Source organism: Corythoichthys intestinalis, chromosome 12, assembly GCF_030265065.1.
Source record: "Corythoichthys intestinalis isolate RoL2023-P3 chromosome 12, ASM3026506v1, whole genome shotgun sequence".
Classification (NCBI taxonomy): Eukaryota; Metazoa; Chordata; class Actinopteri; order Syngnathiformes; family Syngnathidae; genus Corythoichthys; species Corythoichthys intestinalis.
This window is the reverse complement of record NC_080406.1, coordinates 44,588,860-44,606,730: the sequence shown is the minus strand read 5'-3', so window position 1 is coordinate 44,606,730 and position 17,871 is coordinate 44,588,860. Positions and strand designations below refer to the sequence as shown.

Here is a 17,871-nt window from a genome sequence, read left to right as displayed (position 1 = left end):
CCTCCCGCTTCAGGGCACTTACATAGTGTAGCCTTGAGTGCGCTAGAACGAGGTCAAACCATTCTCAGCTAAGACGGGGGGGGGGGGTTGCAAAAAAGGAAAAAATATATATTTGAAAAATGGAATATATTACTTTTTATATATCGAGTATAACATAATCAGACAATGATTTAAATAAAAAAGAAATGTAAAGTAAAATGAATTAAGGGTCATTCAGGGGCCCCTATGGTCATGAGGCCCGGGACATCATAAGCGACGGGCTTGTCCACATCACAACTGAAGTTTTTATGGCAATATGTCATCACCTGTTGCACAAATAACATACTTACCAAGAGTCAAGCTATTGTCTTCTCATCATCTGTACCACCCCATAAATCCACATGACATTCAGAGATCGGAACTTGAGTACCACACCCGAGATTTAGTGGTGTGGATTTAAAACGAGTGATTCACAGTTGCAGACCTGCAAAGTACCCTATAAATTGGAACCATGGACTCGCAAATCATTCAAATTAACAATTTTATAAGCAGTATCTTCCCAAATATTTTTGAAAAGTAACCAAATGTACATATTATCAATTGCCAATATGATGTTCATATATTGAAAAGCTCTGCAGGCAAGCCTGCACGTCATGCCACTCTCTATTAGTTGCTATTTTGGTCCTCCCCTGGAAGACATTTATCCAGCATCTACCCACCCTGACAGCATCCAATAAACCCACCACTCCCATTCATCTCCACACCCTCGACAAACCACCCCCACCCACCTTTCCACTCTCTAGCCCGTTCCCCAGCTCTCCCTCTCTCTCTCTCATACACACTCTCATTTCCCGCAGATGTGCCAGAGATTTGGAGACTTAAAATCACTGTAAGATAATTCTGTTTGGAGTTTCAACACTACAAGGTGAAATATTCCCTCTATCCAACAGGCGTCTTTTTTCAATTAAAAAATTTGGATCCCACTTTTGGTTGCTTTTAGCTGTGGTTACCAACTCAATTGTGTTTCTCCAAAGAAAAGGTGAGAATGTTTTATTTTCATATTTTGAAATTCCTGAGCTATTATGCATGTAGCCATAGTAATGTTTATTTAAGGACAGATCAATACAGTAAAATCGCTCCCAAGAAACCATGGTGTCAGCCCAACAGGGAGCCTCAAGGTCTGTTTCTTGAGATGCGGCGCATTGAGTTCAAACGATGACTCTATATTAACTTCTCGCTTCCCTTTGTTCGTTCACATGTCGCATTTTACTTAAACGTACATAGTTTTAAAAAATAATAATAAAAATTGTAGAGAACATTCCTTAATGAGCTAAATAGTTAATAAAAGCTTAAAGCTTTATTCCCACTAAGTTTGTTTTGCATTTTGGTCCTAAACTTAATGGATGAAAAAAAAAAACTGTAGGCTTTAGAACAGCAAAGGAATCTACATTGTAATATATATATATGTATATATATATATATATATATATATATATATATATATATATATATATATATATATTTTTTTTTTTTTTTTTAAGCCTGATCTGCAGCACATTAGAGTTCACATCTTTAAGTGCATATTTTGATGAGTATATTGTACTTAAACCTTTAAAAAGAGGTTTTCATAGAAAATAAATGTGGCAAATTGAGTGAAAACAGTAACCTATTCTACTTTTCAAAACGGGTTGTGAATAATGTGCAATGTAGTTTGTGTCGAATGTTTCAATTTTTCATGTATACCAAATAATCAGAAATATTTAAAGAAAACAATGCGTTTTATTCAAGTGATCATAGGATTATTGTTATGAGATCTGGAAATGTGTATAACGTTTACAACTAGAGAAATCTGTACTAACAGATGTGTTTGTCATTTCAAAATGATTTTTCTAAGGCACCATAATAGAATATAGTAATTTTGTGTCATTGATTCCAAACGGCATGATTACAGACATATTAAGACAGATTTAAGTCAGACAAATGGAAATATAAAAAATAATTCAGAATATTATAAAGCTATTCTCGTGCCTACTTACAAATATAGCCTGAAAATCTTACTTTTTACCTGAGGACTGTAAATTTGTTGTATTATGTTTTTGTGAATATTATGTGTAGATGGAAGTCCATTCATTTGACATTTAAATTGGTATTTTTTACCAGCATATGGCATCACACTCATGCATCACAAATCTTCCATCACAAAGACTGTATTCTCTTTAATATGTCTCAGAGAACAACTGAGAACAGTATATATGGCACGAAAGCATAGCATTCAGTGTCAGGTTGTCAGCTTTCCAGTATACGTTTGCATGCCAACTATCCTTTACCGCTTGACCTGATTGTTTTCTTTGCCTGTCAACATCAGTAAAATCATGTGTCTGCGATACGCAACTGGTTCCTCCGTCTCGTACCTGACATTTTTAATTAGCAGGATTTATCTCGAGATACTTTTGGGGATGCTAAGGAAGGGACGCTTGGTGGTTTTTCACAACTATTAAAGTTGAAATACCTCTGCTTGTTTCTTCCATTTCTCTAACTGTAGTGTTTCCTCAATGAGCACTTGAGGACACGGAACAAGATGACCATCCACGTCGAGGGTCTGGTGGCCATTGTAGTTTTTTATCTGGTGATTCTCTTTGTGGGCATTTGGGCAGCGTGGAAAAACAAGAATTCAGGCGTAGGTGATGGTGGCGACCGGAGCGAGAGCATCATGGTTGGTGGCCGGGACATTGGCTTGTTTGTGGGTGTATTCACAATGACTGGTGAGATTTCTCAAATTTTTACCACGGAAACAACTATAGCTTGTTGATATGTATTTGGTCTTTTCTTTCAGCTACTTGGGTGGGTGGGGGCTACATCAACGGGACAGCTGAGAATGTCTATTTACCTGATTATGGCTTGGCTTGGGCCCAAGCACCCTTTGGATATGCTCTCAGCCTGGTACTAGGTAAGAACTACTGAGCATCTGAAATTAGGCTTGCTCCTTATTCTTTTACCATATGTATATATGTGTATATATACGTATATACACAACTGTTGTACAACTGTAAAAGTGTAATGTCAAAACATAGGTGGAGTTTGACTTTCGGGACAATGTGTGTTTTTTGTTTCCCATCATTCTTGAGGGGAATTCTAAGTCAGGCTGCTTAGGCAATACTTTTCGCCAAGATCGTCATCCATTGAATATGGTACGCCCGCCGGTGTCGTGCCAATGTAGTTATCCCAGTCAAAAATTGTATCCCCTGGGCGGAGCGATATGGAGGTAGATTTATGTATTTACTATTCAATCAAAAAAAAGTTGCTTCAATTAAAAAAAAAAAAATGCTTCAATCAAAATATATATTTTCAACCCCAAAAAAAGTCGCTACAATCAAAAACAAAAAAAAGTATTTCAACGCAAAAATCAAAAATTTTAAACTCAAAAAAATGCATGTGAAAGTTTTTTTTTTTAATTATTATTTGTGTTTGGGCCACATTTTGGCTAGTACATTTTTGTCATTATTCAATCAAAAAATAAGTTGCCTCAAAAAAATATATATTTTCAAAATGAAAAATCACTTCAATCAAAAAAAAAAAAATTCAATGATGGTGAAAGTTTTGAATGTGAAAAAATGTTTGAGATTGAAAAATTCACATTTGAACACTTAATTTTTCATCGAAAAAGTTTTCGTTGATTGAAGCGATCCTTTTTGTGTTTGGGCCACATTATGGGTAGGACATTTGTGTCTAAATCATTTAATCCCCTAAAAAGTTGCTTCAAACAAAAAAATATATTTTCAATCAAAGACAAAAAATCCTTTGAATTTTTTTTTTTTTTTTTTTTTAATTTATATGCTAAGCAAATGACCGTCTAAGTTGCTAGTCACATGATCTGTTCGAAAAATAATTTTGACCCACTATAAAAATATATTTTTTTGTTCATTTTATTCATTTTTGTTGCAGTTTAATTGCTTTACGACTTATGTGTGTATATATATATATATATATATACATATATATATACACACATATATATACATATACATATATATATATATACACATATACATATATATATATACACATATATATATATACACACATATATATATATATATATATATATGAAAGTCAATTACACGCAATGACACTTTTTGCCCCCCCCCCCCTTAAAATCCGCTTATGGGTCAAAACACACTTTAAACACTCCAATGATTTTGATAATTGATTTTAGTAACTTAATCAAATACACGGCCTTGTTAGCTTGCAAGCTAGCTGCTGGCCAGTGCCTGTTGTTGCCGTGTGGAAAGCCTCTGTGGGATAACTATCAGCTGACATAGGCTTTAAATGGGTATATTTTCACGTCTCAAACATAGACTCAAGTATGCCATCCATCCATCCATTATTTTCCGCTTAGTTCGGAGTCGGCAGCTTTAGCAGGGAAGCCCAGACTTCCCTCTCCCCAGCCACTTCAGCCAGCTCCTCCGGCGAGATTCCAAGGCGTTCCCAGGCCAGCCGAGCGACATAGTCTCTCCAGCGTGTCCTGGGTCGACCCCAGGGCCTCCCGCCGGTGGAACATGCCCAGAACACCTCTCTAGGGAGGCGTCCGGGAGGCATCCCAACCAGATGCCCGAGCCACCTCAACTGGCTCCTCTCAACGCAGAGGAGTAGCGGCTCGACACCAAGCCCCTTCCGGATGACCGGGCTACTCACCCTATCTCTAAGTGAGAGCCCGGACACCCTGCGGAGGAAACTCATTTCGGCCGCTTGTATCTGGGATCTTGTTCTTTCGGTCTCGACCCACAGCTCGTGACTATAGGTGAAGGAAGGAATGTAGATCGACCGGTAAATCGAGAACTTCGCCTTTTGGCTCAGCTCTTTCTTCACCACTACGGACCGGTGCAGAGTCCGCATCACTGCAGACGCTGCACCGAGCCGCCTGTCAATCTCCCGCTCCCTCCTACCCTCACTTGTGAACAAGACCCCAAGATAGTTGAACTCCTCCACTTAGGGTAGGATCTCATCCCCGACCCGGAGAGGGCATGCCACCCTTTTCCGGCTGAGGACCATGGTCTCGGATTTGGAGGTGCTGATCTTCATCCCAACCGCTTCACACTCGGCTGCGAACCGCCCCAGTGAGAATTGGAGGTCACGGCTTGATGAAGCCAGCAGCACCACATTATCTGCATAAAGCAGAGATGCAATGCTGAGGCCACCAAACTGGACACCCTCAATGCTTCGGCTGCGCCTAGAAATTCTGTCCATAAAAATTATGAACAGAATCCGTGACAAAGGGCAGCCTTGGCGGAGTCCAATCCTCACCGGGAACGAATTCCACTTACTGCCGGCAATGCAGACCAGACTCTGACAGCGGTCGTACAGGGACCGAACAGCCCTTACCAAGGGGCTCGGTACCCCGTACTCCCGGAGCACCCTCCACAGGACTCCCCTAGACACACGGTCGAACGCCTTCTCCAAATCCACAAAACACATGTAGACTGGTTGCACGAACTCCCATGCACCCTCGAGGACCCTGCAGAGGATGTAGAGCTGGTCCACTGTTCCACGGCCGGGACGAAAACCACACTGCTCCTCCTGAATCCGAGTTTCGACTTCCTGACGGACCCTCCTCTCAAGCACCCCTGAATAGACTTTACCGGGGAGGCTGAGGAGTGTGATCCCTCTATAATTAAAACACACCCTCCGGTCCCCCTTTTTAAAAAAGGGGGACCACCACCCCGGACTGCCAATCCAGAGGCACTGTTCCCGATGTCCACGTGATGTTGAAGAGGCGTGTCAGCCATAACAGCCCCACAACATCCAGAGCCTTTAGGAACTCAGGGCGGATGTCATCGACCCCCGGGGCCTTGCCACTGAGGAGCTTTCCAACAACCTCAGTGACTTCAACCCCAGTTCCCAGACCCTGCTTCCTCAAAGGAAGGTGTGTCGGTGGAATTGAGGAGGTCTTCGAAGTATTCTCCCCACCGACTCACAACGTCCCGTCTACGCCCACTATACACAGTGTTAATGATGCACTGCTTTCCTCTCCTCGGACGCCGGATGGTGGACCAAAATTTCCTCGAAGCCGTCTGGAAGTCGTTTTCCATGGCCTCGCCAAACTCCTCCCATGTCCGAGTTTTTGCCTCGGCGACTGCCGAAGCTGCAGTCCGCTTGGCCAGCCGGTACCTGTCAGCTGTCTCCGGAGTCCCACAGGCCAAAAAGGCCCAGTAGGCCTCATTCTTCAGCTTGATGGCATCCCTTGCAGTTCGGGGATTGCCGCCACGACAGGCACCAACTACCTTACGGCCACAACTCTGATTGGCCGCCACAACAATGGAGGTGCGGAACATGGCCCACTCGGACTCAATGTCCCCCACCTCCCCCGGAACAAGAGAGAAGTTCTGCCGGAGGTTGGTGTTAAAGCTCTTTCTGACAGGGGATTCTGCTAGACGTTCCCAGCAGACCCTCACAATACGTTTGGGCCTCCCAGGTCTGGCCAGCATCTTCCCCCGCCATCGGAGCCAACACACCACCAGGTGGTGATCAGTTGACAGCTCCGCCCCTCTCTTCACCCAAGTGTCCAAAACATGCAAGTCGATCATCGAACTGCAGCCTAGGGTGTCCTGGTGCCAAGTGCACATATGGACACCCCTATGTTTGAACAAGGCAAGTATGCATATTGCGGAAAACACTCAGGTGACTTGAAGTTCCGCTCTGAGACCCTCAATTTGGCCAAATTTAAAAATTGTCCGATATGCACGTGTGATACATCATTGAAAAGCTTAAAATCTCAATTTTCTGGGGGAAGAAAAATTTTAAACAAGAGGACATTTTAAAAAAAAAAAAACTGCGAAACCCTAACTGGAGGTGAGAGAATGAGAGAGCAGAATTAAAGACACATGATTTTAATGAGATATTATTGTGTACTTACCTTGTTTCGATCCAAAAACTCCATGTAGCATGTATCACCGAGTGTCAAGACACAGATGTGAATGGCCACAGACGGAATTTGGGGGGATTTCACAGACAAGGAGTGGTCGAGATGTTCTTTTTCATATATTTCCCCTTTTAAATGTTTTTTTTTTCTTCTTCTTAGTTTGGCTCAGTTATTTATCATCCAACATATCGGGGGAAATGCTACAGTAACAAAAAAAATACAATTAAGCGATAGTTATGAGGTAGATATCCGTGACTTATTTACAGACACCTTTTTTTTTTTCAGTGTGACGTAATTTGTTTAAAAGTTTAAAATATGCAACTGAATAATTTTTTAAAGTGTTTTCTAACCTAAAAATGACAGACATTTTGAATAATAAATATAATTACTTACCTTCTATTTATGGCTGGGTTGAAACAAAAGCGGTTGTGCTACGTCTGTAAGTGGGGGTTTCCAGGGTGAAACGGACAAATTAAAAATAGTTCGGGGGCTTCATGCACCGTGAATCTGCTATGGCAGCATATAGGCATATTGTTCTATCAAACACAACCGTTCATTTGGCTTAAAATACAGCAGTTTATTTTAAAGAGGGGTGCAAGAGCAGAAACTGCTTTTTCAGTCTTGTCTGTGTTTTCCGCCTTATGCATAAGAAATATTCTAGACAAAGTAGCATCCATTTTTCAGTGTAGCCTGGTTTCAAGTATTCATCAGATACACCTGTAGTGTTTGAGAGAATTTTTTTATTCTTCACTTTTATAGCCACATTTCACACGAGTTTACGTGGCGGTTTTTTCATTATCAAATTTTTCATATTTTTTTAACAATACTGTAAACAATACTGTACTCTTCACTGTGGTGAAGCAGATAACTAGATATTTTCACTATAAGCGGAGTTTGACTTTTGTGGCTGGGGCAAAAATGTTGATGACCCCAACACGCAGTGTCAGCAATAAAATTAACCTACAAGATATATGCTCGGATAGTAGCTTAGCCCATGCTAGTACATACAGTGTGCGAGCGTGCGCATTTTTGTGTTTTACCTAGTGGAGAATTAGACGCCGCATCCGTTTTGACTGAATATTCCAGCTAGGAGCATTTATAATCCTAAATTGAAATTGAGCGTTTCCCATCATTTTTTAGGGTTAACGTCTTTAGTGGAGCAACTGAAACTCCGCTCACTATTTCGGCGGTGCTCTCTGGCGTTTCATAGTCCACTTCTTCAGTCCTTGGTTCTCGCTCAGTAGTTGTTGTTGCTTTTGAAAGCTTAGGTTAGAAAAAAGTACGTTTATCCATCTTGCCTCTTATGTCCTCAGGTGTTTTTGAGGGTGGGGGGCTATGCAAAGCAAATGACAGTCTCTAAGGTGGTAGTCACATTATCTCTTTGAAAAATAATTTTGACCCATTATAATTTTTTTTTTTTTTTAAACTGTTCACATCATTCATTTTTGTTGTTTGTTTTATTGCTTTACAACTTTTATAGACAACATGTTACCGGCAAAGTCTTAATTTTAAATTTGTTGTTTGGAAAGTCAATTATATGCAATGACATTTTATGCCACCATGATTTTAACTTTGATGCTGCTTGTTGAGGCTTGTCTGTGTTTTTAACTGATTGGTTGCCATTAACAGCGATAGATGTCCAATCCATTTGAACTGGGAGGGAAGGCAGTGAATGGTAGCCTCCCAGATCAAATTGATTAAACGTCTACTACTGACAAACTAACTTGACTACATGATTGGGCGTCTTATTGTCAATGGTACTGAAATGGTTAAAGCAGCGTTATTGTACAGTCGTGACCATTTTTATCAAATACACCTTTTTAAATTATTATTATTTTACTTGTTACAGGTGGTCTTTTCTTTGCCAAGCCCATGCGATCTCGTGGCTATGTCACTATGCTGGATCCTTTTCAACAGCTCTATGGCAAGAGGATGGGGGGGTTGCTTTTTATCCCTGCTGTTATGGGTGAAATCTTCTGGTCTGCTGCCATTTTATCTGCCCTGGGTAGGTCATTTGTGAGTGCTTTCTAGGCCAGTGACTCCAAAACACTTTTTTTTTTCTATACAAGTAATGTATTTTGATCATTTATACTAGTATCACATTTGTGATACTGTATTTGTATTTTATCTTTCATGACAGTTCTCTAAAAAAAGAAAAAACAAATGATTAAATATATTATTTATGAATATTGACCTATAGGAGCCACCTTGAGTGTGATCGTGGACATAAACATCAACATGTCAGTGGTGATCTCAGCTCTGATTGCTATCTTCTACACTCTTGTGGGAGGACTCTACTCAGTTGCCTACACTGATGTAGTGCAACTCTTCTGCATCTTTGTGGGTTTGGTGAGTTTCACAATAAAAAACTTGACAGGCATATGACAATAACAGATTACTAATATTATAAATGTAATATTTCCATTCTATGTTATCTGAACATAGTGGATCAGTGTGCCTTTTGCGTTATCCAATCCTGCCGTGTCAGACATCATCGTGACAGCCAGGGAGGCAATCCACCAGTCACCCTGGCTGGGGAAGGTTGATCCTGCTGACAAATGGCTCTGGGCAGATAATTTCTGTTTGCTGGTAAGTTACAGCTGTCATCCAGAAGATCCTCATTGAAACCACTAAATCTATCAGTGTTTGTAGATTTGATGTTCATATGGGGGCAGGAGCACTTGATGAAACTTTATTAGAAGTAAAAACAATTGTATTTCTGTTTCTAGATGTTGGGGGGGATTCCCTGGCAGGTCTATTTTCAACGGGTTCTTTCTGCCTCTTCAGCTACCTACGCCCAGGTCCTTTCCTTCCTCGCTGCCTTTGGTTGTTTGGTCATGGCTGTTCCTTCTATCCTCATAGGAGCAATAGGGGCATCCACTGGTAAATATACACTGACATATGTGCTGGGTCCTTCGTTTGCTTTCATCTACACTCATGCAGTACGTAGGGCTTCCCCAAGGATGGGGCGGATGTTCGGCTAAAGTAATCTGATCCACTATGGGCAAAATGAATGAAGTCTTTTGTTAAAGTCAATAACCATGTGCAAAAGAGTTTGGCCATAATGGAGGTCTGCATACGTAGATGTGCTGGAGCTCAACTTGCCAAGGTTGTCATTTTGTTCTTCAGACAGCAGATAATTTTCATCAAAATTAACTACAATTATGTTGGTTGAAGCCAAACACTGCATTGCGTGTCATCATATTTGTCGTTTTTTTTTTCACAAAAACATCCAAATTAGAGCAAATTAGGCTGAATTGTTCACAACGAATCAATCTGTTGATTAATTTGCTCATAGGGTAAACGTCCAATTCATTTTCAATAGGAGAGGTTGGTAGCACTGCAGTGTTTGAGATCTATACCATACCTTTTCAAACTCAGGAAGACCATACGTATGTCAAAACCATCAATCATTACTGAACCATCACAAGATAATCCACACATCCCAACCTTTATCGAACAAGGACATTTGAATCAAAGGAAACCGAATGCCATACTGGGTTGTTTACAGCATCCGAGCTTTTATCAGATGTGTAAATGTAGACGCCTACTGTGACTCCAGGGTAAACAAGCAGCAGAAGCATCAGGCTACAGCAAGTGCGGAGCCATCAGACCGTACACATTTAGTGAATATTACATCTGAAGACGAGCTAATTAATCTGGTCTATCTGAAGCTGTTGTTTGTACTATATAACCATGCAGCGTTAATCAGTCACTGCTTGTTTGAGGAAAATGTACACCTCCAGAGAATGAATTTTTAAAACCACCCAAAGAAAGTATATCACATACTCTAACAAGGAACCAGGTCTTAGAATAATCACTTAAGTATTAAGCAGAGTCAAACGTGAATCCAAGTGACCCGAACACAAAAAACCTGAAAGATTTATTGCAGTCACTTAGAAATACGCACTCAAGTTTATGTTTATTCCACTCTCATGATGTTTGATTTTGTTCCGTATTCCCCCACTGACCTCTTTTTTCTTTTTTTTTTTTTGTCTCCTCAGACAAAACGTCTTTGCTCTGCCTTCTTTGCAGAATTTTCACGAAAGCATTCACATCGACTTTCATCAGAAGTGTTTTATGCTGTAAAGCATTCAGCACATTTGTATTTTTTTTTTGTATGGCAGGGTTCCTTCCACCCACCTTCCTTAATTAGTGACGGTGAAAGGGATACAGACCCCCTCTGGCCATAAAAGAGGAGTCATTCAACTAGTTGTCAGTTGACATGTCATCACAAATGTTATGAAAATATTTTTTAAAGGTCGAAAAGTTCCCTAGTGTTGCTTAAATGAATTGACAACTATTTTCATAGTTGTTGAATCATTTCAATGAGGTTGACCTATTTATTTTTTAATTATTTACATTTTTTTAATTAAAAACAAAGTAAAAGAAGAAATAAGGAAAAAATATGTTTTTTTTATTTTTTTCATATTTAGTTTTTACTTTTGTTTATTTATATTATTTCAAAAAAGGAAAATACAGTAAATGTTCTTTTTATCTTATCACTTTAAAAAAATACATTAATTAATCAACTAAATTATTTTGAAAAAAATAAATATTCTCTGATTTCTGTAATCCTTGACCTGTCATTGAGGACTACAGAAACATAAATTTTATTCAGTGAGAAATATGATGCCGATGCACATGATACTTTCGCGGGCTATACAAATCGATTTTTGGACCTTGCTGAATCCTAAAAATCTAGTTAGAAATAGATTTCAAATTTCCATCCTTGTCTCCAGACTGGAACCAGACATCATATGGGGCCCTCCCTCCAAAAGATCGGGATGAATCCGACATGATTCTTCCCATTGTGCTTCAGCACCTCTGCCCACCTTACATCTCCTTCTTTGGACTGGGAGCTGTATCGGCTGCAGTCATGTCATCTGCAGATTCCTCCATTCTCTCTGCCAGCTCCATGTTTGCCAGGAATATCTATCAACTTGCCTTTCGACAGTCGGTAAGACTACGATTTGTCAATTACTGGAGCGTTTGGTAGCAGTAATGTATCGGCAATTATATAACCATTCCATCGTAAGCGTTACTTGTTAATTGGTCTTGAAATAATTAAAGGACATTAAATTTATTGTGTTTGATAGAGCAGTCATATCGTCAAAATATCTCCATTAGTATTTATTTGATGAATGCAAATTCCAATGGCTCTGTAATTATTTTCTAGGCATCGGATCGTGAGATCGTCTGGGTGATGCGTCTCACAATCTTCGTTTTCGGAGCCCTCGCCACTGCCATGGCTTTGTTAACAGGAACAGTGTACGGGCTGTGGTACCTGAGCTCGGACCTTGTCTACGTCATTGTCTTTCCCCAACTTCTCAGTGTCCTTTTCGTCAAAGGAACCAATACCTATGGCTCGGTGGCTGCCTATGTCTTTGGTCTTTTGCTACGAATTGGCGGAGGAGAACCCTATTTAAAACTTCCGCCATTCATTTATTATCCTGGATGGGTGATCCAGGAGAAAGTCCACCACCTCTCTGGTGATGTAGAGCATTTTGTCCAGCAGAGATTCCCATTCAAGACAATGTCCATGGTGGCATCCTTTTTGGCAAACGTGGTATTTTCCTACTTGACAAAGTACCTATTTGAAAGTGGTACGCTGTCACACAAATATGACTTCTTCGATGCTGTGGTCTCTAAGCACAGCAAGGAGATCATGGACAAGGCCACACTGGTAAGCCATGATAATATCATTCTCTCAGAGATGGCGCCTGTCAAACAAGCACTGGGTGCATCCCTGGCGGCAACCTTCACCAATAGAGAGGTCCTAAGTAATGATGAAGTGTCAAGTCCTGAGGAGTTTCAAAATGAAAACTAGGCGCTAAAAGGCACAACTGAAGGGAAACTCACTACTGCCACACTAGGAGTCAAAGCGGTAGGGATCTGCAATGGCTTCCAAATGATCCTACATGTTTTATTTCATGATAATTTATGTTAAAGGACCTCATGAATGTTTCTTGGTAAATCCAGGTTGGAGGCTACAAAGGTAAGACCTGATAATTAGAATTGGAGATCAGACATTGGAAAACAATATTCTGGTCTACAGTTCCAATTGTAAAATGGCAAATTTCAGTGACATTTATGTATGTTGTTTCGCTGTCTGTAATGTTATTGTGTGTAGCAGAGAATATTCCATGAACCAAAAAATAGTGTCAAAACAGAATGATAGGTTTTCTCCCCATGAGTTTAAGCATGTATTGTAATGAAGGATCTTTCCTTGATATAAGAAGTATATGATGCTGCCTTTGTTTTGGACTGCTTTGCCAAGAATTTGGCAGGTTGTCAAGAATAATGTATCTTGAAAATATCCCCACTACAATCATCAAGTGCCACTAAAAGTAATTAAATACGTCTATGAAGAATAATGAAAGAAAATAATTCGAGAATAGTGCAATAAAATACCGGGACAAATTGTCTTTGTCTTGCAGACTGTACACAAGTTATGTCAGAAAAATTCCAGGACTGATTTCACTCAACATGTATATCAAATTCAAACTTTTCACCTTCATTGCCGGAGAGAGGATTTACGAGTAGTTCCCCCAAAAAAGTAGAAAATCCATTCAAACGGTGCATACAGTGGTATGAAAAAGTATCTGAACCTTTTGGAATTTCTCACATTTCTGTATAAAATCGCCATCAAGTGTGATCTGATCTTTGTAAAAATCACACGGACGTAAAAATAAGGTCTGCTTTAACTAAAACCACCCAAACATTTATAGGTTTTCATATTTTAATGAGGATAGCATGCAAACAATAACAGAGGAGGGGAAAATAAGTAAGTGAACCAACTACCCAAGGAGACTTAAAGAGCAATTGAAACCAATTTTTACCAAACAATATAAGTCAGGTGTGTGCCCAATCACTAATGAGTAGTTTGAAGCTGCCCTGCCCACTATGAAACACACACCTGGTAAGAATTTTCTTGATGAGAAGCATTGTCTGAAGTGCTACATGGCTCGGTCAAAACAGCTGTCTGAAGACCTGCGATCTGGGATTGTTGATTTGTATAAAGCTGGGAAAGGATACAAAAGCATCTCTAAAAATCTAAATGTTCATCAATCGACAGTCAGAGAAGTTGTCTACAAATGGAGAGTTTGGCACTGCTGCTTCTCTCCCAATGAGTGGCAGTCCACCAAAGATGACGCCAATAGTTCAGCGCAGAATACTCAGAGTGGTTAAAAAAAAACAAGAACCCCAGAGTGTCTGCTAAAGACTTACAGAAATCACTGGCACAGTACAATATCTCTGTGCACACATCAATTATTATATGTAAAACTATGGCCAAGAATGGTGTTCATGGGAGGGCTCCACGAAGGAAGCCACTACTGTCTAAAAAAAATAATATTGCTCGTTTAATGTTCGAAAAATGGCATTTGACCACTCCACAGAATTTTTGGCAAAATATTTTGTGGACTGATGAAACCAAAGTTGAATTGTAACACACAACATCATGTGTGGAGGAAAAATGGCTAATCTCACCAACATCAACACATCATTCCCACCGTGAAGCATGGTGGAGGGAGCATCATGATTTGGGGATGTTTTGCTTCCCCAGGTCCTGGACAACTTGGTCAATGGAAGAACGAATTCAAAAGTTTATCGGGATATTTTGCAGGAAAACCTGAGGCCATCTGTCAGACAGTTGAAGCTAAAATGAGGATGGATGCTGCAACTAGACAATGATCAAAAACACAGACGTAAACAGACTTCAGAATGGTTTCAGAAGAACAAAATACACGTTTTGGGGTGGCCAAGTCAAAGTCCAGACTTGAACCCCATTGAGATGCTGTGTGTCCTAAAGACAGCGATTCATGCCAGATATCCCAGGAATCTGACTGAACTACAGCAGTTTTGTAGAGACGAATGGGCAAAGATTAGTCCTGATCGATGTGCCAGACTGATCTGCAGCTACAGGAAGCGTCTGGTTGAAGTTATTCCTGCCAAAGGGGGGGACCACAAAATATTAAATGTGATGGTTCAGTTACTTATTTTTCTCCCTTCTGTCGTTGTTTGCATACTATCCTCATTAAAATATGAAAATCTATAAATGTCTGGGTGGTTATAGTTAAAGCACACAGTTTTTTCATTTGTGTGATTTTGACAAAGATCAGATCACATTTTATGGGGATTTTATGCAGAAATGTAAGAAATTCCAAAAGGTTCAGATACTTTTTCATAACAATTTATAGTATAAGCATGGCAGGTAAGGCTAGGCAAGTGCATAAATTAAGGAAATTAATTCAAATCTAATTAAAATCTTATCTTGATGACTTCAAAAGAGATATCTAATGTGATGTCAGTCCTGGAACTTTGATGTTTTTTATTAGTACCGTATGTCCATTAAGAGTCACTGGAAAATAGAGTACTGTGCCGAAGTCTTGGGCACAATTACAGTAGATACCGGAATATTGTTTCGTCAGTTTCCTAATGAAAAAACAGTACAGGAAACTAGAATGTCAAATGTTAAAGAGGAGAAAAGTGGAACCTCATGTTTATGGTCATTTGTCCATCTGCTTGTCAGTTAATGATTCATGCAGCATAGTGCCTTTGTGATTCTAAACTGTTCCATTGATTCTTTTTCCATTTTTTTCTTTAAACTTGCAAGTTCTTTAGTTCAGTACGGAATGTCAACTTGTTCTGTGGAATTTACATAGAGTACTTTTTCGAGTAGAGCAATAATATTTTTAGTATCCATGATGTACAGGCAATACTAAATGTACAAATTATAGCCAATGGGAGTTTACCTGTATTTACAATGCTCTCAATATATTAGACATCAGCAGATGTGAGAACTGCAGTAAAACAAGTAGACATGAAATTATATTTAGTCAGAAAGCTCTTCTGTAAAAGAAGTATGTATTCTATTTTTGAAAGTTTTATTTTCCATATTCAGTCATGTGATATAGTAATGATACTAATGCTCATTTCACGAGAGAATGTGGTAGCACTACAATATTGGAGCCAACCTCCACATGACAGACTGACATTTTGTTTGCTAAGGTTAACAAAGTAGTTTCGAAAAGGATGAAAGCAACATCAAAGTCTGGGCTGAAATTTAAATTGTGGGTCAAAAGAAATAAAAAAGATGAAAGAATAATAGAGTTATCCAGAAAAGTAGTGATGACGCACAGAACCTCTTCGTGATCACAGACAAATGATTCATTGGTAATTTCATCCTGGCTCTTTTTTACCATGAGTATGAACTGCTTTGTTACACTCAGTTGTTATTATTTCAAAGTCAGATATGATACATTATAAATGTCAGACAGAGTCTTGTTACTGTACTTCCGTTTGTCAATGATACTTTGCTTACCTTCGACCCGTCTGCCACTGCACATTAGCTGAGACAGGAAAAGATTGTTTCTCCTGCAGGGTTGTTTGTCAGCACTGGTCATTATTGATCCAAACTGGCTATCAATTAGGCCGCAGGACACTTGGTTAATGATGTAAAAAAGACACAGAAAAAAAGGATGGTTTGTAGTATATTGTATACATACACTCTTCAATTCAATTTCACATTATTTGGCGTCTATTTCAGAACATGTTTTTAGTTAGTGTAGTTTAAATTAATCCCTAGTTTAAGTTAATCCCTCTTATCCTGTTGAGAGAAGGGTTTTTTATTTTGTTATTGTTCTCGTCGTCCTCGTATGTCGCTTGCGTATTTGTCTCTTTTGTTGTACTTTGCTGATGTCTTCCGTGACTTTTGTGTACACTTCCAGCAGGTAGTAGCAATGACTGAGTTAGAAATGCTCTGACTTATTGATAACCTAAATCTGCTTCCACCAGAGTAGCAAGGTGTTGTCGGTCACTTCCATCAATGGTGCAATCATGCAAGCCACACAGCCAGGGACAATTTGATCATTCCTTTTCAAATTACGAGATTCATGTAACACAATCAAGAAGAATTCAGCTTCAAAAAGATCTAGTGCTACACAAAGATGACTCAGTGTAAATTAAAATGATGCTGTATTTTTATGTGATGAGTGTACACGGGAAAATAAAAGTCTCTAAATGGTTCATTTAAAATGTTTGTTAACATGGAAAATACAGATGAATATTTATCCTTACGTTGTGTATACATGTAAAGACGTGATCATATGTTGTAGGTTTAATAAATTATTTTGCAGACTCAAAATGTCTAAACTGTATGTATATTTTCCGAATTTCAATACAATAATTTACTGTTTTTGGAACACTGAATGCACCATAATCCTAATTTGTGTCTATTGACACCTTTACCAAGTGGAAAGGTGTCAAATTTACTGGGGGGATAAATTTTGCCTGACACTTAGGCTAGGTGCAGAATGCAGATCTTGGTGCACAATTCCGATTTTTCTTCATATCTGTGTTTTTGGCTTAGCTGTTCAGATTGCCTTTTCCCATTGAGTCCATTCATGTATTATGCATCCACACGAACTCATAGTCCGACACGTGCTGAACAAACTGACCCACATGCGCAGAAGCATCAAAACAAATAACTTCACATGCTGGCTTGTGTCATTCATTATGTCAGGGTTAGGAAGAAAGAAAACCGAGCATTCAAAGCAATGTTGTTACAGATTACTTACATTTAATTACTGATTACTCCTCAAAAAAGTAATCTTGTTACTTTACTGATTACTTTATCAAATAACTAAGTTACTTTAAAAGTAATTTATCAGTTACTTTACAAATGTTTCTCCCTTTGCCGCCTCAACATAAGAATGACAACAGAAAAATGTCATCGCATGTACAGTAATTGACCTTCCGATAATTAAATTTAAAGGGGAAGATCAGAATTTTACACTTTAGGCTTAATGTTTGAGTTAGCGGAGGTTTAGTCGATAGAGCTGATTTCAACCACCATTGACTCACGCTAGCTAGGCCACTCTGGAGCCCTGAAACTAACAAATAACTGACAAACTGCATGGAATTTGTTGAAATCAACTCCACCGACTAATTAAACCCCGCAAACTCGAAGATTA

At 39.3% G+C, this 17,871-nt stretch overlaps 1 protein-coding gene across 1 annotated transcript; it reads left to right on the top strand.

Moving 5' to 3' along the window:
• The first annotated feature begins 203 nt into the window (after positions 1 to 203).
• On the top strand, positions 204 to 13,545 carry LOC130926828 (high-affinity choline transporter 1-like). Its single transcript, XM_057852095.1, has 9 exons — positions 204 to 1,018; positions 2,522 to 2,741; positions 2,813 to 2,926; positions 8,745 to 8,900; positions 9,096 to 9,244; positions 9,341 to 9,484; positions 9,625 to 9,778; positions 11,638 to 11,855; positions 12,075 to 13,545. The coding sequence occupies exons 2-9, from the start codon at positions 2,558 to 2,560 to the stop codon at positions 12,723 to 12,725; spliced, it is 1,770 nt and encodes a 589-aa protein (XP_057708078.1). The 5' UTR covers positions 204 to 1,018; positions 2,522 to 2,557; the 3' UTR covers positions 12,726 to 13,545.
• Positions 13,546 to 17,871: the final 4,326 nt, after the last annotated feature.